This window comes from Balaenoptera borealis (genome assembly GCF_965194805.1).
Source record: "Balaenoptera borealis genome assembly, chromosome: 20".
In the NCBI taxonomy this organism is placed as follows: Eukaryota; Metazoa; Chordata; class Mammalia; order Artiodactyla; family Balaenopteridae; genus Balaenoptera; species Balaenoptera borealis.
This window is the reverse complement of record NC_138879.1, coordinates 13662458-13683773: the sequence shown is the minus strand read 5'-3', so window position 1 is coordinate 13683773 and position 21316 is coordinate 13662458. Positions and strand designations below refer to the sequence as shown.

At 43.7% G+C, this 21316-nt stretch overlaps 1 protein-coding gene across 4 annotated transcripts in view; it reads right to left on the bottom strand.

Moving 5' to 3' along the window:
• PITPNC1 (phosphatidylinositol transfer protein cytoplasmic 1) overlaps window positions 1-21316 on the bottom strand; it is a 266448-nt gene that overhangs the window by 112694 nt on the left and 132438 nt on the right. For 2 of the 4 annotated variants that reach the window (XM_082373723.1, XM_082373722.1), the window contains exons 2-4: window positions 20915-21063; window positions 1609-1697; window positions 575-582 (exon numbers count right to left, since the gene is read on the bottom strand). In XM_082373723.1, the coding sequence (XP_082229849.1) occupies window positions 575-582; window positions 1609-1697; window positions 20915-21063 (246 nt within the window). The remainder of the gene's footprint in view (window positions 1-574; window positions 583-1608; window positions 1698-20914; window positions 21064-21316) is intronic. The other 2 variants (XM_082373731.1, XM_082373730.1) reach the window with 1 other exon arrangement.

Here is a 21316-nt window from a genome sequence, read left to right as displayed (position 1 = left end):
TGGTCCAAATGAAAATACCACAACACAATGACCTTATAGACTTCTTTTTTTAGTGTAAGTAATGACTCTACAGGCTCTTAGGACAGGTAGAAATTAAACGACTTTATCAAGCCACCGAGACTGTCCAATCTGAGCAAAATAGTTTGAACGTAAGTCAATAGTTTGACCTTTCGTTTCAAGGTCTTTTTATGAGGGATCAGGTCACAGACTATAAGGAAAAGCCCCACCTTCCACTGATAACTACCATCATCTCTTTAATACCACATTGCTAGAAACTGTTCTTCTATTACAGTGAACTATCACAAGTAGAGCAGTCAAGCTATTTAAAAATACAAGCAAAAGTTAATTATGTAAAGGCATTTTAAATTAACATTCATACTCTTGAACAAATGAGAACATTCAAATTATTGCATTATATATAACTATGTAATAGCCTACATTTAAATATTTCTGATTCTGAATTATTCCTCTTTTTTTTTTTTTATTACATTGATAAGATGAGAAGCACAAGGGAAGTTCCAATTACTCCACTGATCTTAGGCTGAATATTTTAAAATGATTAAGTGAAACTTACTGTGTATTCTGGTCCCAGATGTTCATTTGGACAAGAGGGAAAAGAAAAAAGAGAGAGAAAAGGATGATTTAGACCACACTTATACGCAATATAAAACCACAGAACTAATAAATATTGCTGAATTATAATTATTAAAAATGTGGTAAAGAAACCTTCCGAGGATTAAACTTTCATAAATACTAAGTGTCTCTACGTTTGCTCTCGAAACTCTTTCACATACTTCTGTGGTTGGGTAGATAAGGAGTGTAAGACAAGATTCAATTAGCCTATAGGTTTGTGGCTAATTAAAAACCAAAGAGTTGGCCTTAGAAAAGCAGAATTAAAGACTAATAATTCCAGTAGAGCATTTCATTAACCACAAAGGAAATCTTTTAAGTGGAAAAGCAGCTTTTAAAACCAATAAGAAGACCCTGTTAGGATGACATTCAAATGGGATCTTGAATTTTCATGTGTTCGAGGGCAGGAACCAAACCTTCTAAATTTCTGGCCAGTGTCTAGCTCAGTACCAACACTGAGTGTTATTATCTCTCTACCACAAGTGAGGAAGAAAGTGATTTTCATATTATCCTATTGCAAAGGAAGTGGTTTGGAGCAGAGAGACCCAACAGAACCTTTTATATAAATTATAGTCAGGTTTTGTTTTGCGGGGGTGGGGGGGCGTTTGTAAAGCAAACAAGTCAAAATAAACAACTTGTTTATGAGCAAACCCCAACTCAACATTATTTGGGTATTACTGAGAAAAGAGGGAGAAATACGGATCATGAAATCTCTAGAAATGTCACTAAAAAGAGCTTCCCTTTTCTTCTCCATATGTTATTTACTACAATCACTTTAAGAAGGAAGATGGAATAGTTTTGCTTAAGCCCCCCAACCCCCTGCTAGGAAGAGTGCTGACCTAAAAGTATGGAGGCAAAGGGTCAGGGAGATATCACAGCGTTGCCACCAGTCCCTGCTTGGATAACCCACCCTCAGTCAGTGAAATCTGAATCCTCCTGTGTCCTTGCATGCGACAAACTGGGTGTACAAGGACTTACCTGTAATCGTGTAGGGATAATAGTTCCACGCCTTCTCTGTAACATAAAATATCTTGGGAACAACAGCTCTAGCCCAACTAGGCAGTTTGCTAAGACGGAAGAAAGACAGAAAAAAAGACAATTAGAGTCTGTCCAGGGCCTCACCCTGCTACCATATCTTTCCAGAGAAACTGACTGCTAGAGAAATCAGAGGACTTCTATTTCCGCTCTTCTCTCTTCAGCCACTCGGTCCCCACCTCCCTGGTCTTTACCATAGTTAAATCATCCTCGGTTCATATTTAGGACATGTAGGATGGCCATAGACACTACAAGGCAGGAGAGAGGCACAGAAGGGATTGGTTCCCCAGAAAGAACCAACACTGCCAATACCTTGATTTCAGACTTCTGGCCTCCACCCTGGGAGGGGATAAATGTGTGTTGTCTAAAGCCACCCAGGTCACAGCCATTTGTTGCTGCAGCCCCAGGAAAATAATGCAAAGACAGAGTCATTCCTCTGGAACAGGCACCCGGGCAGCCGTTTGCAGAAAACATTCTCAAAACAAGGAAAACCCAAGGGCACAGGTCCCAAGACCCTTGGTAAACCAAGGACTAATTAAGTTTTGCTTTGCTTTGTTCTGTTTTCCTTCTGAGGCAAACTCTACAGCTTACTGCAGGCCCAGAGAATTCCTTTAAATATTATATTTAAATATATAGAATGATATACTACTGAAGTATGGCTGCATGATTTTATTCCCCCCCAGCACTCTACTGTGGCATTTTCTGTCTTTCCAGACGCTACCATTTTGTTTCTTTCCTATGCTGGTGCCTACAGCTAAGTGTCTGGGACACCAACGTCTAGCAGTACCTCACACCCAGAGCGATGACGCAGACTCCCAGCTCCTGAGGGCTGCGTGTTGGCAATAAAGAACATCAAGAAGCGGTTGTGAATTGCAAGCTGATCTAGCTAAGAGAGGGGGGACATCAAGGTAAAAGAACCCCAAACCCCAAACCCCTCTTGGACATGGGGTTTAAATGACATCCAGAGCCAGTAAAATACTGTGCACCTTGCATGTCTTCCCAAATTGTTTCTCTGATTTCTGACAGTATCCAGTCCCTGCTTTTTAAAAGACAAATATATATTTTCGATGGCTGGTCAGACCTAACCCAAAGAAAGCTCCAGGCTGATACTCAGCGCTAAAACAAACGGGGAAATCAGAGCTGCGCCCCCCTCCCCGCCCCTGCAGCCGAGTGAGTGTCAGATGGAGGCCACTGCTCTCAGGTGTGCTATGAGGGGCGCACGGAGCAGTTTTATAATTCACAGGACAATTCTTCTTGCTGATCTAATGCAGAATGTCTCACTCCCATAAAATCATCTCTCACTCCCATAAAATCATTACTCCACTCTGCAGTAACTGCTCATTTACCTTCCCTTCAATCTGCTTAGAAGGAAGGGGCTGCTTCCCGACAGGGGTTTTTACAGCTTTCGCCTAGGATTTATTCTTTCAGTCACTGAAGTTGGAGGGTAACTGGGGTCAACGCTGAGAGTGGGAAAGTCGCGTTGGGCTGGCTTGCGGGAAGTGGTCACGAGCATAACGTCCCCCAGATGCCCTCCCGTTTGCCACCACACCCCAGAGTGATATGCCAAAGGGTCATACAGGGAGGTGTGGATTCCACTCACAGGCAAGTGGTTTTCTTGTGCTTTTAATGGGACCGAAACAGGTTTGTGGAATCTCCCCAAAGTAAGTTAGGCATTGTTCAGTTTAGACAAAGTACTTATGTCTCCTTACAAGCACTAGAGCCCTTTACCCACTGTTCTTTAGTGGGGGAGGTGTTCCGTCTACACTGCACCCCTTCCCAGATTCACCAGCCTCCTCTTGATACCACTTTGGGGCCCGAGCCTTCCTCCCTCCATAACTCAATCCCTCTGCCATTTAAAAAGTCTCCCAGCAGAACCACATCCCTAAGCAACCATCATTTTCTGGAAGGAAGATGACAAACACTGGCCATTTTCCACTCATGTTGAAACTTGTCCTATTTGTAAGTGGTCACGACGCCAGGCTCTAGAATCTTTATCTTAGCTGCTTCATCCACCAATGTATGCAGAATATGCAGCACTATAATCAAATACCTTTTCCAAAGAGACGCCCGAAAACACATAACATTTAGCCAAGATGGCTGATATGATTTTATGTGACTTCTAAACAGTCTGGAAAGGAGGCCCTTCTGGTATAATCCATTTATTTACCAGGCCAGGCAAAGGAGGCGTTGGAACAAATTCTGTGATATGCCATTTAAATATTTTTAAGCCCACTGGAGACCTTCTCGTAGCCCCTGACTTCCCTGGAGCACATTCAACATTCGAATCGTTTTTGTCTGAGAAGTAAAATTCATTTTTCCCTGCAGCAATAATTTATCAGGGCTGCAAAGGAAAATGGAATTAAATTAGACCCCACTGCTGCTGTCCCTTTCGTGATGTATACTGCCTACAATTCCAAGGAGAAGCCTGTCATTCAAACTCACTACCTGGCATCAAACAAGAACCTCTCTTCTGGAAAGGTGGCATGACTTGAATCACGTCCTCTTGGTCCAGTGGCCGAGACTAAACCTCCCAAGACCATCTCACCATGGCTCAGGCATTAGGGACACTGAGGAAAAAGACAAAATTCTAATACCTTTAAGGAATTAGAAAACATGCTGACGTGGAATGCTACCACATTTCCCCAAAACCTTTGTCCATGCCTACCAAAGATAGACTTTTCAAGTTGTTTTGTTTCTTATTTCTTTACTTCACATGGAACAGAACATATCAGTGACAGCTGGTCAACTTGTCCCAGGTTAAATGGGACTGTCCTGGTTCTGAAACAGGAGAGAAGGGGGCAGGGCACAACTTTTGAAAGAATGACATAGCCCGAGGACATGACATAAACTGATTAGAACCAAATGGGTCCAAGATGGCAGACAAGTCGACTGCACTAGACCTTGAGCCTTAGTACACGCTCACATCAGCAAGCTAAATGACACACCCACAGGCACCTGACAGTTCCAAGACCGACCATAAGGATCAAAAAGTGGGCGGTGGCCCAACTCCTGGAAATCCCCGGCCCTTCCTGAAATAGCTGGAATACTCCTCCCACTCATTAGCCTATGAAATTACCCACCCCTATAAAAACTGACAACCCCATACCCTGGTGCCTTTCTCACCTTCTGAGATGGTCCACGCTCTGTCTGTGGAGTGTGTTTCTCTCTAAATAAATCCACTTCTTACCTATCACTTTATCTCTCACTGAATTCTTTCTGCGATGAGATGTCAAGAACCTGAGCTTCATTAAGTCCTGAAACCAGGTGTGTGATCTCAGTTGGAAGACTGTGGGTTTTGGCTGGGTTTGAGTCCCAGCCACATGGGTTCAAGTCCCAATCTGGGTTTTCGGCTGGGTTCAAGTCCCGGCTGTGTGGGTTCGAGTCCCATTCTCAGTTTCGGCCAGGTTCGTGCCCCAGCCACGAGGGTTCGAGTCCCAATCAGGGTTTTGGCTGGGTTCGAGTCCTGGCCATGTGGGTTCAAGTCCCAATCTGGGTTTTGGCCGGGTTTGAGTCCCAGTCTGGGTTTGGTCAGGTTTGAGTCCCGGCCACGTGGGTTCAAGTCCCCATTTGAGGTGCACAGTTTCAGCTGGCGACCACAAAGGGACAGTGATAAGGTAAGAAAATGTTGAGAGTCAGCTCTTGGTCCTAAAGAGGCCCGTGGGATGCCGCAAGCCATGCATACTGGGGAAGATGCTCTGCCAATGTCTGCTCATTTTTGACTGGAGGGTCAACCCCGTATACTTATGTACATCCAACAGCAGGTCCAGGACAGAATTATTAATCTCTATACTCCTCTCCTTGACCCTGAGGTTTTTCTCCTACATTCTTGTATACTTGTTCATTCCTGCTCTATGTCCTTCTTTCTTCTGTTAATCCCAGAAGACCTGTGTGACCACCAAGGTGTACTTTTTATTGCTTTTACTCCCCTCCCTCCGACCCTTACAAGTGCTGACCCTTTATTCCCAGCTTATAGCTAGACCAACTCCTGTTCATCGTCAACACTGTTGGGGACGTCTTCTGTGCCATCTCTTTGCGACTTCTGGGGAACTAACACCTGGTTGGGAGGCTACCTTGGAAGGGATAGCATCTAAAGCTGTAAGTGCAAATCTTGACTAAATTGCGTGGTGGATTTTGACTTAAGAGTGGCATTTTGGATAGCTCAGGAGTTAGAGACGTCACCTCAGGCTTGTCTGAAATGGGTCAGGGCTGCATCAATCCCAACCAATACTCCTCTGGGCCATATACTCTGGGGTCGGGAAAGATTTGGACAACAGGAATTAAAAGGAAAAAATCTTAGTACATTTTGTAATCAGGTTTGGTCACAATATGAGTTAGGAAATTTAAAATGGAGTGAAGTACCCTATGTTCAAATTTTCATGGCCTTGTATCTAGGCAATGGAACCCAAAAGGAATTTAAGGCATGTGTAGCTCGGGAGGGATAACTCTAGGAAGGACACAGAGGACATTTTAACTAACTCACCCTACAAGCCCATGGATCCCGAATGAACGTGGATCCCTCCTCCCCTGGGGTACAGGCCCTTTTGGCTATGCATTTCATAGCCCAGTCTGCCCCAGACATCAGGCACAAAACTCAGAAAGCAATTGCTGGTCCTCAGACTCCAATCAATGAATGATTTGTTCCAATTGGCTTATTAGGTTTTCAGTAATAGGGATATGGCCAAAAAGCCTGAACGCACCCAGAGAAATATGCAAAAGGCCCACATGATTGCAGTGGCTTTGTCTGCTCAAAGACCACCAAAGGGGAAGCGGCTTTTCTGGGCCAATCTGGCCCTGGCAGACCACAAGGCCCACAAGGCCAGTGTACCCTGTGTGGACAAAGGCAATGGAGGGAGGATTGTGATCAATGTGCCCTTTGCAAACAGCCAGGGCACTGGAAGAGGGAATGCCCCAGATGCCAGAGAGCAACGGGGGCCCCTCGGCCATTGATGGTTTTGCAATCAGAAGACTGAAGGGGCCCAAGGCCAGAAGTGGCTCTGCCTAGAGACACCATCTACATAACTAATGTCATGCCTCGGTGGTCATTGATGTGGCGGGCCACTTGATAGAATTTCTTACAGACGTTGGTGCAACCTTCTCCGTCTTAACCCAAAGGATTGGAAACCTTAGCAATCATAAGGAATACTTAATGGAGTTGTCAGGGAAGAGACAGGGGCACACTTTCCTGGAACCCCTTTTGTGCAAGATCAATGGCCAGCTGTTTTTACATTCCTTTCTGTTTGTGCCTGACTGTCCCATCCGTTTAATGGGAAGAGATTTATTAACTAAGTTGGGGGCCACTCTGTTTCTTGAGGGGCAAGGGAACCACCCTCATCACCAAATGGTTCTAACAAAAAGCAAAAAGAAACAGATAAAATCTGAAGCTAAAATAGAAGCCTTAGTAGACCCTGGAATGTGGAATATTGAGGTTCTGGGCTTGGCCAAAGATACCCAACCGGTGATTATTAAGTAAAAAGGGTTATATAGTGTCTAAATATAAGGTAACAAATTTCTTAAACCTAGGGAAGATCCTGAAAGATGTTTGTAAGTAGATTACCAAAATAGGAGGCCACTGGTCTGACCAAACTGACCATAGCTGATATTCAGAGCCCAAAAGGAACTTTGGAAGAGGGCTTCTCCCCTAAACTAAATAAGGAAAAATAAAAGTTTCCAACAGAGGTGAATGGGTATGTCAGTCCTTCAATATCATTGAGGTAACCACCCAATTATTTGAAAAAGAAAACAAAACTGTCCTTGTTTTACAAATGTAGTCTTTACAGGACCAGAGGCGTGGCTCCAAAAATAATCCAAAACCCACACTCCCCAAACCTTCCCTATTTATTTTAAGAGGCTTGTAAATATTAAACAAAGGGGAAACAAAGTCATCCTAGGAGGAACTTGCCTGTATCTTTGAGATGCAAATGTCCTATCTGGTCTTCTCAGGAACGTTTATCTCTGCCATCTTTTTAAAAATTTTAAAAAGAGGGGCAAAGTAATTTAGAACTTGACCTGTCAAGGATACATAGAAATCTTAAGTGTCTTTTCTGTGAACAGCAGTAAAAAGGGTTTAGCCATCTAGGTAGGTGAGCTTGATTTGTTCCATCTGCTAGAAGCCCAATTTGAATCCAGCTCCTTGTAACTGATGGCTTTTATGTTGTACCTGACTCAGGCCTGAAATTTTGGAATGGGAACTATGAGGCCTCTGTGTTTGTGTGTTCATATGTATCTATATGTGCATTGTAGGTGTATGGTATTGCCAAAAATTAATTCGTAAAAGAGATCTACTTAATTGGCTTTTAAAAAATTAAGCGCTTATATAAATACTCAGAAATAAAAAAAAAACAATCTGGCCAAAATGGATCTCAGGTTCATGTCATCTGGAAAATATTCAGTACTAAACTGCTCTCTGGTATTGAAGGTGGCTTAAGTTTGTTGGTTTGATTAATACAGACAAGCTAGAGTCCTCCATGTTAAGCATAATACTTCTGTTGTACCTAGGTTTACGAGAGGTCAAATAAGACCTTATTCTTTCTGTTACACATCTGTCAACAAGAAAAGTAACTCAACGTGAATGTGAAAAATACTTCTAAGAAAAGTAAGATATGTGTTTTTAATAAAAGAAGGTGTGAAGAATGAAAAATACTGAAAAGAGTTATGCCTGATCAGGATTTTCTAAGACTGGATTGAATTTAGTTGGGTAAATGGATTTTGTTAGCAATGGGCTGGAACAAGACCGGATTTGGTTTCTCCAAAGTATTCTTGAAATGCTGCTTTTGACAACAGATTGTGTGAGTTTCTTTGCCTTTAAGTGACTTGTATTTGCTTTTGAGATCTTTTGTAACTTTGGTTAAGGAATAAGTATTGTCTCACAGTGACCTATGACCTTATTTGACCAAGTGTTTCAAAACTTTTTGACAAACTTCCCAAATATCAAATTTTAATTAAGTTGCTTTTGATTTCCAGCTAACTTTGGGGTACTTTAGAGGTCCCTGAGGTATCTTAAAGAGAAATATTTAATTAGGATTATTTGGTGTGCTAAGTTAAATGTAATCATTTGTAATTCTGGTTATTGTAACCAAGTTTCTTTATCGATTACACTATAATCAGATGTTTAACCATGCCTTTTAAGTCTTTTGTCATTTATAGATATTTTTGTACTCTGATGCTGTTAAAAAAAGTGCTTCATCATCAAGGAGATTCATAGAAAGGCTACGGAAACAATTACAACACTTCCACAATAAGATGCTGCCTATGTGAGGATTCCAGCCCATATCGACTTAAAACAAGGAGCTGCCCTGTCCCTGGGGCCCCTAGATCAGGCATCCAGAGATTTTTACTGCCTGACAGACAGGGTTGATGCCCCTACTGAGCCTGGAAGCAGTTACAGGAGACAGACTATCGCCCTTTTGCTTCCCATAAGAATATGGAAGTAAAATCTCTGAGGGGGGAATGAAACGAGGGAATCGGGCAGGGCACAACCTTTGAAAGAATGACATAGCCCGAGGACATGACATAAATTGATTAGAACCAAATGGGTCCAAGATGGCAGACAAGTCAAATTCCACTAGACCTTGAGCCTCAGTATACGCTTACATCATCAAGCTAAATGACATCCACAGGTGCAGTGACAGTTCCAAGACCGACCATAAGGATCAAAAAGTGGGTGGTGGTCCAATTCCCGGAAATCCCCGCCCCTTCCTAAAATAGCTGGAATACTCCTCCCACTCATTAGCCTATGAAATTACCCATTCCTATAAAAACTAACAACCCCATATTCTGGTGTCGCTCTCCCTTCTGAGATGGCCCACACTCTGTCTGTGGAGTGTGTTTCTCTCTAAATAAATCCACTTCTTACCTATCACTTTGCCTCTCACTGAATTCTTTCTGCGATGAGACATCAAGAACATGAGCTTCGGGGATTCCCTGGTGGTGCAGTGGTTAAGAGTCCACCTGCCAATGCAAGGGACACAGGTTCGATCCCTCGTCCGGGAAGATTCCCACATACCGCGGAGCAACTAAGCCCATGCACCACAACTACTGAGCCTGCGCTCTAGAGCCCGCGAGCCACAACTACTGAAGCCCGCGCACCTAGAGCCTGTGCTCCACAACAAGAGAAGCCACCGCAGTGAGAAGCCCGTGCACCGCAATGAAGAGTAGCTCCCGCTCGCTGCAACTAGAGAAAGCCTGCGTGCAGCGAAGACCCAACGCAGCCACAAATAAAATAATTACAAAAAAAAGAACCTGAGCTTCATTAAGTCCTGAAACCAGGTGTGTGATCTCAGTTGAAAGACTACGGATTTTGGCCGGGTTTGAGTCCCAGCCACGTGGGTTCAAGTTCCAATCTGAGGTGCACGGTTTCAGTTTTAGCACTGAAAAGTCCCACATGCTAAATTCCTTGGTCCTGAGCAAAATGGGACAGTTGGTCATTCTAGAGCAGTGGTTCCCATTTCAATGGGAGAGCAGTGGGGGAATTCAGCAAAGTCTGGAGACATTTTTGGCCGTGAGAACTGGCTGGGGGGGGGCGGGTGGGGAGATGCTGCTGGCACCTAGTGGGAAGAGGCGGGGGTGCTGCTCACGGTCCTGCGATGCTCAGGACGCCCCTCATGACACAGAATTTACAGACCCAAATCTTGAACGGCGCCAAGGTTGAGAAGCCTGGACATAAGTGGATGTAATCACTGTAACCTTCTCATACTCTCCTTAAATCACAAATGATCTGATAAGAAGGGCCCATGGGCAGGCATAATCTGAACTGGCCTCACGTTAAGAGAATTTATCTACTTCATAAAGAGTTTCTGGAACTGAAACCTAAACCATTCCTCCCTTCTAGCGCTTTACATTCCAGATTATCACCAAATTCTCCACCATATCTAATGTCACTTTGCAATTTATGCTCATTTGGGGATATTTTTTGGATCTAGGAGGCCTTGAACATCATCAGGCCAAATGTGGTCTAAATGGAGTCTAATTTCATTTTCTCAACAGGGGTCACAGTTATGACAGTCTCAACTAGACACTTTGGACTTAAACATTCCCGGCAGAAAGTCCTGAGTTCAAAAATAACAGTGCTTTGGGAATTCCCTGGCGGTCCAGTGGTTAGGACTCAGCACTTTCACTGCCGGGACCCGGGTTCGATCCCTGGTCGGGGAACTAAGATCCTGCAAGCCACGCGGTGGAACCTGAAACTAGCCACTGTCTATCTATCCTAAGATTAGGCTCAACGAACTGAAGCTCATTTAAGTGATTTTTAAAAGGACTTAGCTACCTTCATATCTTCATTTCCCACTGGTTCAGGAGGGATCTTCTGACCTGTTTTTTCTTCTTTATGCCCAAATCCGACATTTGACAGTTGTTTAATAATAATTATTTGTTCCTCTCCAGTTCTGTGTACAGTGATTTTCTGAGGTCTTTAAATTTCTTCTCTGCTGCTGTGATTTACTCATTTACTCTTCTTAATGGTTTTCTGGCTGGTCTTTCATCCTGATCTTAATGTAATTTCTTTATACTGCAGCAAAGAGATGAACAGAGTTTCCGGACTAGAGCCATCACCTGTGAGAGACAGGTCTGCTGAGGCATCACCCACAGGAAGTTCCTTGAACGTGGACACTGCCACCACTCTTCCTATAAAAGGACAGTTTGCGCTGGGATTCCGGGAAAAGAAGGCTGCCTCGTGTCAGTTGTTGGCAGGCTCTGCGTGTGGAGAGCGTTAGGGAAACGTGGCAGGGGTGTGGGGAGCACCCAGCGGAGCCAGCCACGTGTGTCAACATCACCAGGCAGGAGCGAGGCAGAACCAAGGTGGAAATCGCTTGATGAGATGCCCTGTAAGATCCCAACCAGGCCTAAACATTCTGTTTCTGTGATGCTCCATGGGAGTAGTTGAGGGGGCAGAAGGCAGGGGACCTGGCAGCATGAGAACCCCTGGCATGTTCTTAAGGATTGAGATGGGAACCAAACAGAAGAGCATGGACTGAAAGGTATGTCGGGAAGAAGGCTCTACGTGCTCTATTTTCTCCAGTATATATATATATGCTTTTTTTAAAAATAAATAAATTTATTTTTGGCTGCCTTGGGTCTTCATTGCTGTGCACAGCCTTTCTCTGATTGCGGCGAGTGGGGGCTACTCTTCATTGCGGTGCGCGGGCTTCAGTAGTTGTGGCTACTCATTATGGTGGCTTCTCTTGTTGCGGAGCACGGGCTGTAGAGCGCGCGGGCTTCAGTAGTTGTGGCTCGCGGGCTCTAGAGTGCAGGCTCAGTAGTTGTGGCGCACGGGTTTAGCTGCTCCGTGGCATGTGGGATCTTCCCGGACCAGGGCTTGAAACTGTGTCCCCTGCACTGGCAGGCAGCTTCTTTTTTTTAGAAATTTATTTATTTTGTTTATTTTATTTATGGCTACGTTGGATCTTCGTTGCTGTGCGCAGGCTTCCTCTAGTTGCAGTGAGCGGGGGGCTACTCTTCATTGCAGCGTGTGTGCTTCTCATTGCGGTGGCTTCTCTTGTTGCCAAGCACGGGCTCTAGGCGTGCGGGCTTCAGTAGTTGTGGCTCGCGGGCTCTAGAGCACAGGCTCAGTGGCTGTGGCGCACAGGCTTAGTTGCTCCGCGGCATGTGGGATCTTCCCAGACCAGGGCTCAAACCCGTGTCCCCTGCCTTGGCAGATGGCTTCTTAACCACTGCGCCACCAGGGAAGTACATCCAGTACATATTTAAAATACTATTAATTTATTTAATATTATATTCTATATATATAGAATATATATTTATATAGAATATATGACTGAATATTCTAAAACATATAATGTTCTTATATACATGGCTATTGTGCACCGCCTGTCACTCATAACTAGAACGCAAGTTCCCATCAGGGCAGGGATCTCTGTCCTGTCCACTGCTGCTCACCCAGCCAGCACCTAGAATGATGCCTGGCACACAGCAGGTGCTCAATAAATATTTTCTGAATGAATGAAGATCGTCTCTGGATATTCAGAAGTCAATAATAACCATGAAGAGTCTTTCAAAATAGTGTGGAAATAAGCTCTTAGGTCAGAGTCTCTGGCCCCGACACTTCCTCTTTGACCTGTTGCCTGGGTAGTGGGCTCTCCCTCGGCCACATGAGCTGTGGGCAGTAAGCTCGTACTGTGGGGAAGATCTGGGAGAACAGGAAGAAGAAACGTGAAAGAAAGACCCAAGCCACAGCAACAAGGCTCTACCAATGAGCTGGTAGGTAAGGTAAAGTGGCCAGCTGGTGGCTTTGCTTATCCAGTTAAACAGGATTCATGGCTTAGGGAAGCTGTACCCTCTCCTACCCAGAGCCACTAGAAGCCAGGAGAGGTTGCCCTGGAAGGCAAGAGCCACGTAGTGGGAGAAATGTTCGCGTCGTGCAAATCAATTCAGGCATTAGGCGGAATCACCGTTAGAAGCTGGCAACCCTCCCTGACTGGCAGCTGCCAGCACAGCCTAATTAATCCAGCAGCCGTAGTGGAGAAGAATATGACACTTCATGACTGATAAACAAGCCTAAAAATAGGCTCCCTCTTTTCTCCAATGCCCCTCCACCCCCACCAGACTCCCTCCCCTCATGGGCTTCAGTGGGAGGGGACTGGAGTGATGCTAGGGATGAAGTGGAAATGAAAGGGAACAAAAGAAGAGCCCCAGCCTCACGTGATTCTGGACAACAGGTTTTATTTAGAATCGTTGTTCCAGAGTTTGATTAGTATCTTGCCTCCTTTCCCTGGATGCCAGTTGAAACCAGGATTTTTGAAGACAAGCCAAGAAATACCACTTACTTGGTTAACTGAACTGGATCAAAGGCCCAAGGACAACCACCAAATGTACTAATGTATTAGAACTAATGTAATGTTCTAAATGCATTAGGCAGTCACCCAAATGTACTGCACATAACAGTGTATCAGACGCTATAGGAAGGGCCAGAGAGTGGAGTAACCCCACAGTACTGGGAGATAAGAGGCAAGTACTAAAAGGATAAATGGCATTTGAAAAAGACATTATGCTCAACTTAAAAATGGGCAAGGGATTTCAATAGACATGTCTCCGAAGAAGACATATAAATGGCCCATAAGCACATGAAAAGATGCTCAATGTCATTAGTCATTAGGGAAACGCCAATCAAAACCCAAGCAAGCTACCACTTCACACCCACTAGGATGGCTGTAATCAAAAAGACGAACAATAACAAGTGTCGGTGATTAGGTAGAGAAATTGGAACCCTCATACATTGCTGGAGGGAGTGTAAAGTAGTGCAGCCGCTTTGGAAAACAGTCTGGAAGTCCCTCTCCCCACCCACTAGGAGCCTGGCTTGGCCTGGGAACTCAATGGGAAGCTTATGTTTGGAATTTTATTTTATTTTATTCTATTTACATATTTTTGTGGCCATGCCATGAAGCTGGCGGGATCTCAGCTCCCCAGCCAGGGATTGATCCCAGGCCACAGAAGTGAAAGTCTGTAATTGTAACCACTGGGCCACCAGGGAACTCCCCATGTTTGAAATTTTAGAACAAATGATAGAAAGAAAGAATGGACAATTGGGAGCCACCCACAGCAGCCATGGTGGTAACGGCGGGATGAAAAGGTCAGTTTCCCTTAAAGACGGTTGTCATCATTGCTGCTCTTGGCCTCCTGGAGCTGCCTTGAGAGCTGTCCATTCTCGAGCCTCCAGCTAATTCTGTGGACCGCTAACATCCTTACACAAAATGTCCTTTCTGGTCAAGACACTCAGAGAGGAGGCCCTGATGATACAGGCACTGAGTACTTCCAATGCCCCAAATAGTTGCTTTGGGTAATAAATCAATAAAGCAGTTTCTGAATGTGATTTGTCTTCCCATACAGATTGACATAAGGAAGAGAATGCACTCCCTTTGCCAGCTCGTGAATTCAGGTCCACAGGACATTGATATTTCTCTGCGTAAGTTATTTATTTATTTGGCCACACTGCGTGACATGTGGGATCTTAGTTCCCCGACCAGGGATTAAACCAGCGCCCCCTGCATTGGAAGCGTGGAGTCTTAACCACTGGCCCACCAGGGAAGTCCCTCTGTGTAGGTTATTAAGTGGGCACTGGAACATCTTGGCTACTTCCAGTCCATCTCTCAGGACCCACTTCCCTGTGGTCAGTGAAGGGGTCCACAACATGCTACAGTGACATTGGGATTATTTTGAGCTGAAGACATTTGAGAATCCAACAGTCGCAGAAAGACACTTTTTCTGAACTCCCCTTATCTGCATAAAAACAGAACCTCTCAAAAGAATTCAACTGTCATAAATCCCCTCTCCGTGAGTTTCGCAACCAGAGAAGATTGACTCCGATCACCAGAGACAAGAAGTAAGCACCAGGATAAGAAATCACCTAAACAGACATTGTCACAATGTCTATCTTGTCTCCCATCCATTCTCCTAAGGCCTTATTTATTTTTCATACAAGACATTTCTTTTCCCATAAGTCTCTTTTCTCTCCCTCCCTTATTAAAAATGGTATATAAGGGCTTCCCTGGTGGTACAGAGTTAAGAATCCGCCTGCCATTGCAGGGGACATGGGTTCGGGCCCTGGTCTGGGAAGATCCCACAGGCTGCGGAGCAACTAAGCCCGTGAGTCACAACTACTGAAGCCCGCATGCCACAACTACTGAAGCCTGCGCACCTAGAGCCCGTGCTCCGCAACAAGAGAAGCCACCGCAGTGAGAAGCCTGCCCACCGCAACAAGGAGTAGCCCCTGCTCACCGCAACTAGAGAAAGCCAGTGCGCAGCAACGAAGACCCAACGCAGCCATAAATAAATAAATTAAAATTTATTTTAAAAAAATGGTATATAAGCCCCAAATTCTAACCACCCCTTTGAGTCACATTTTTCTGGATGCTCTCGCCTATGTACATGAATAAAAACTTGTCTTTTCTCCTGTTAATCTGTCAGTTTCAATTTAATTCTCGGGACCCGAACCACCAATAACTAAGTAGACTGAAGAAAAGTTTTTCCTCCTTGACACCACTCATAAGATGGACAGATGAACTTACAAATAATGGAATCGGTTGACCTAGGACCCTACTTTGATCAGAATACAAGAACCATGTCTTAATTATTAAGAGATTCTCTCCAACACCAGAGCAATTTGTTACACATTGTCAATTTCAATACACACTCATTTAATGAATTACAATTACAAAGCAGCCTCACCAACATGGCAGTCCCATGACCTGTGCATGCAGGACTTGGGTTAACTTGAGGTGGGTTAACTCTAGTTTGTAACCACAAAGTAGTAGGTTTGGTTTACTTTTATGATTACGAAAATACTTACTATTTTATAGTTATGTCACATACCAATTTTTTCTTTCTTTCTCTCTTACTAAACCATAATCTCCCTGGTTCTGAGATAAAATAAAGGACCTACTTTAGATTTGTGCAAAAGGAGCTAAAGGTATTTTTTTTTCCTGTGCCTCACTGGTTATTCATTTATGTATGCTGGAGGAGAGATGAGATAATGTCTGAAACAGACTTTAAGCATAGAAAATTAGGGTTGAAAAGGATCTGAAAGGTTGTCCATTTTAACCACCTACTTGATGTTTGAATCTACTCAAGGATGGCCTGACAAGGGTGTGGTTCTGCTTATGCTCAAACACCCCCAGCAGCAGCATAACTGACTATAAGTCACCTTACTGTGCTCTCTGATGGCTCAAATACTTAGATTTCTTCCTTAAACTGAGCCTACATTTTTCTCCTGGCATTCTCACCCATTGGTCTTAGTCTAATTGGTCCTCTTGAGGTCATCTAGAATACATACGCCTAATCCTTCTCCCACCTGATCAAACCATTATACACCCCAGTCTAGCTTTTCTAGGTTAAATGTCCTTGGTTTCTTCCGGTATTCTTCATATCACTTGGGTTTCTAATCCCAAGATTCATATGAACAATTCTGGAAAAGTTCAGTAAGTAGGAGAGACTCACCTTACCAGACATCAAGACTCCTTATAAAGCTGTAGTAATTAGGAATTTTAGGATTATATTCTCAAATTCTATTTAAAAACAACCTGGTTGGCATTTTAATTAGTTTTGCCTTAAATTTATAATTGATTTGGGAATTGATGGCAACTTTATTACATAGCTTTTCCCATCCATGAATATTCTCATTTGTCTAGGTTTTTTAAAATGTCCTCTGCTAACGTTTTATATTTTCCTCCAAAAAGATTTTGTATATCTTGTGGATTCTTTTTTTTTTTTTTAACCAATTATTTTTTTTTTAATTTTTATTTATTTATATTTATTTTTGGCTGTGTTGGGTCTTCGTTTCTGTGCGAGGGCTTCCTCTAGTTGCGGCAGGCGGGGGCCACTCTTCATCGCGGTGCGCGGGCCTCTCACTATCATGGCCTCTCTTGTTGCGGAGCACAGGCTCCAGACGCGCAGGCTCAGTAATTGTGGCTCACGGGCCTAGTTGCTCCGCAGCATGTGGGATCTTCCCGGACCAGGGCTCGAACCTGTGTCCCCTGCATTGGCAGGCAGATTCTCAACCACTGCGCCACCAAGGAAGCCCTCTTGTGGATTCTTTAATGGGTACCTTTAGGTTTCCTTTTCTCTTATAAATGGAATTTTTAAAAATTATTTTTTCCATTTATTGCTCCCATTCTATAATAGTGTTACTGATTTTTGTATTATGAATTTTATACCCAGCAATCTTGTCAAATTCTCAAATTGATGTTAACAATCAGTCATAAATCTGATCAGGTCATGAATTACTATTATTATACTCTGAGGTATTTGATTTGCTAAAGTTTCATATAGGATTTTCCTGTCTATGTTCTTAACTGACATCAGTCTATAAGCTTCCCTTTTATACTGTTATTGTTCAGTTTTTTTATCAAGATTCATGTGGTAGGCACTATTAGTTGCCTTCCCAGCCATCACCATGTATTTCCCACCCCCTTTCTTAGAAGCAGATCATGCCTCTCTTGAACATCTTTCCCTTTTTAATCCGGGAGGAAAATCTCACATCTCATTGGCTGGAACTAGGTCACATGCCATCCCTAGCTGCAAAGGTGGCTGGGAAAATAAGTATCTGACATTTTCAACCCATGAAATACTTAGAAATTTTTACATTTCTAAATGATGAGGAAGTTCATTTATTGTTGCTACCAATTTCTTATTGTCATGCTCTTTAATCAGCCAACAGGATCTACACAATATTGATTTTCTGGTATTTGAGACTGGTTTCTGGCCTACTTTGTATCATCAGTTTTTATACACTTTCATGTGTGTTTGAAAGTCATGTTGGTTCCAGGGTCTATTAATGTCCACTAGATCAAGCTTGTAATTCTGTCATTTACACCTTCTCTATGTTTGTTCAATTGTTTGTCTACTTGATCTAACAGTTTATTAAACAAGTAGGTTAAAATCTCCCATTATAACTTTAGGCCACTTGTGATTTTGTCAGTGTTGCCATATCTTTGTTGAGCTAGGTTCAGGTTTAGGGTTTAACACACATTATTATTGTGATCACTGACACACTTTGATTTATCATCTGACAAACAAAATTTGTTTTCTATTTACTGTGCTTTTTGTAGGCTTCTCTTTGTTCTTCCTCTGCCATCTATTGGATTGGTCAAGTTTTCTCTTGGAAGTTACATATTATTTTACTATTCTTTTAGAGGTTACCTTTACATTTTGAATATACATATTTGCCTTAAATTTTAAAAAATATTTATTTATTTATTTGGCTGCACCAGGCCTTAGTTGCAGCATCTGGGATCTTTTAGTTGTGGCACGCAGGCTCTTAGCTATGGCATGCAGTATCGAACCCGGGCCCCCTGCATTGGGAGCACAGAGTCTTAACTGCTGGACCACCAGGGAAGTCCCTGCCTTAAATTTTTAAAAATTAATAAACACCTCTTTTTTCTTCCTAGATGATATTAGCAACTTAGAGCACTTTTTTTTTTTTAAACTATACTTACTACCCTTTCATCTTCTGTTATTATTGTCTGTTATTTAAATTCCACAAATATACTTCCAATTACTAATTATTCATATATTTGAAACATTCTATGCTCATTCAGATTTGTCCAGATGTTTACCAATTTCTTTGTTTACTATTACTTCTAGATTTCCCCCTCCTGTTTCTTGGTTTCAATTTCCTTTTACTTCAAGTACAACCTTTAGTAGTTCTTTCAATCTGTGTCTCTGAGTAGTAACCTTTCTCAGCCCTTGAGTGTCAAAAATGATTTTTTTTGCACCATTCTCAGTCCCAACATCCCATTTACATGCACCAAGGCCACACTTCCTGTCCCCTTATGGGAATGACATCCCCAGCCCCTAGATGTCAGGGCCCACACTCAGTTCTGACACCCCCCAGCTTACTTAGCATTAACTCATCAGCTTTCCACTCCAGTTAGTTTCCTCTTTATTTCTAGTACCTGAGGATTTCCCTTTCTTTGCTTTGAACTCAGCTTTATATTGTTATATTTCATCCTGTGTCTGTCATATGGGGTGGGGGGAGGGTCCGTATTAATCCTTTTAGTTATTATTACTGGAAGTCCAGATATTCTATTTATAACAAATTTCCCTCTTACTAATGTTTAGTATTCTCCTTTAAAATAAATGTCATACATTTTGATAGAGGAAACAGACATGACAGAGACAGCTGGACACTTCTTGTTCTGTTTCAGGAAAAAGTTATAAGGTTTTCTAATTTCTTGAATTTGGTACACAGGGAACATTCCCCAGGCAATTACTTTGGAAAATGCAATCGTCTGCCGAGAAATGGAATTTTCTGTAGGTTTGTATCTATTTCCTTGCACGCCCCCCACACTTCTCTTTGCTCTACTGAGGTGATCGATGCTCAATATTTGATTTACACCCTTTGCACTAAGAATGCCAAAGCAGCATATTGAGAAACCTCTCTCTGCAAGAAAGCCATCCTCAGGCTAGACCCGGAGCTCAGCTACTCCTGCAAATCAACAGCTGGCTGCAGGCTGCACTGGTTCCAAATCCTGGGAATTCACAGCTACTGATAGATGAACAGGATCAATCTCATTTGCATTTCATCGTGACTCAGGAATTCCCTGGTACTGCTTCCCTGGGAAGATTAAAATGTGCTGGTTTAATCAGCCCAGTGTCAGGATATTGGCCTGAGAGATTTCCAAACACCCTGGTGACAGAACACAAACCCTCCCATCAAGAAGAAATAGTCCCTTTCAGCCTGTCGAAGGGTAGAGGTCATACAAGAATGGAGGAATCCAAATATGGCTCCTCTCAGAAACACCTGACCGTGCCACTGAGCATGGAGAAATATTCACAAGTGTCAGTGCTTAAACTGGGGACACAGTCCAGCTATTATGCTGGAAGTGCTTTCTGAATGAGAAATGGCCAATAGGAGAGGCCATAGATGGTGGTAAAGAGTATTCATGGAGATGATAGCAAAGACCACAATGGTCATATGCTGGTTCACTGACATAGACAGTTACTTTTGAGAAAATATGGCACGTGACTGCAAATGTTCTGACCCAGAAAAGTGAAAGGAAGAAAGTGACCTGGAGGGGGGTGTAAGGTCAGGAGAAGATCAGACAAGCCCCAACAATCAATTATGTCATTAGTGATAAGAAAACAGAAGAGATTAAAGAATGTATTTTGCAAAACAGAAATGGCAGCCCTGATCAGCGCTGGTTGATGATCCTCGAATCTTTACCCTTTCAGAGGAGAGATGACAACCTTTACCTTGGGAAGGATGGGTCCACTTGAGAAACAGAAACCACCCGAGTACTCCATATCACTTTGGTCACAGGTGACCGGTGGTTTTGTCATCTCCCTTTGCGGACACCCGAGTCCGCAGGTCACTCGGCAGGAAGTGGAAATCTTACCGAGTCAAGACCCCAACAGCACACGGCCACATTCAGCACTTACTTTTCTACAACTTACAGGCAAAGCTGCCTCTTCCCTTCTGCTAACCCGGGACCAAGGGTGAAGACAAAGTCCTTTAATTCTTAAGATCAGATTTCAGCTTAACACGTCGTGGAAGGGTTGGGAGAGGTAAGAGGAAAGCTCCTCCTGATGAAAATGCGCTTGAGGACTATTTTGCAGAACGCAGGGGTTTCTGTTTGTGGCAGCAACTAGACTGGCAGTTTTGGAGGGCGGATGTAAAGACTTTCCCAGTCACCTTTTTATGCCAGACAGTCACAGCCTCTACCTCGGTCTTGCAGTGGGGCTGGGTGGGAGCCCCTGGGCAGGGTGGGCGCCCGGAGGCGGAGCACCGGCTGCCGGGACTTACCTGTTGAGATACACGCGTTTCTCCGTGAACTGCCCGTTCCCATGGTGAGGGTCCTCGAAGGGCTCGTTCTGGACGACCTCCACCCCTTCTCCTCGGTCGCTCTGTTCGTGGCTGTGCTTGCTGATCATGTACAGCTGTCCGATTTTGTACTACAAAACACACAGACACAGAGGGGTCAGACCCATCGCTCGCCTCCGAAAACTGCCCCCGCACCACCACCGCCGCTGCGCCGCAAGCAACTCAGAGCATCGGCACTTCCTGTTGAGAAAAGAAAAGCAGGCACGTGGGCCTGATGTTACTCTTCCTCAGGAAGAAGGTGGAGAACGAGCTGTGAGTAGAATGCAGAAACGGCCTGTTCCTGTGAACATTCTGCATCACCTCGGCAGATGCTTGCCGGTGTGG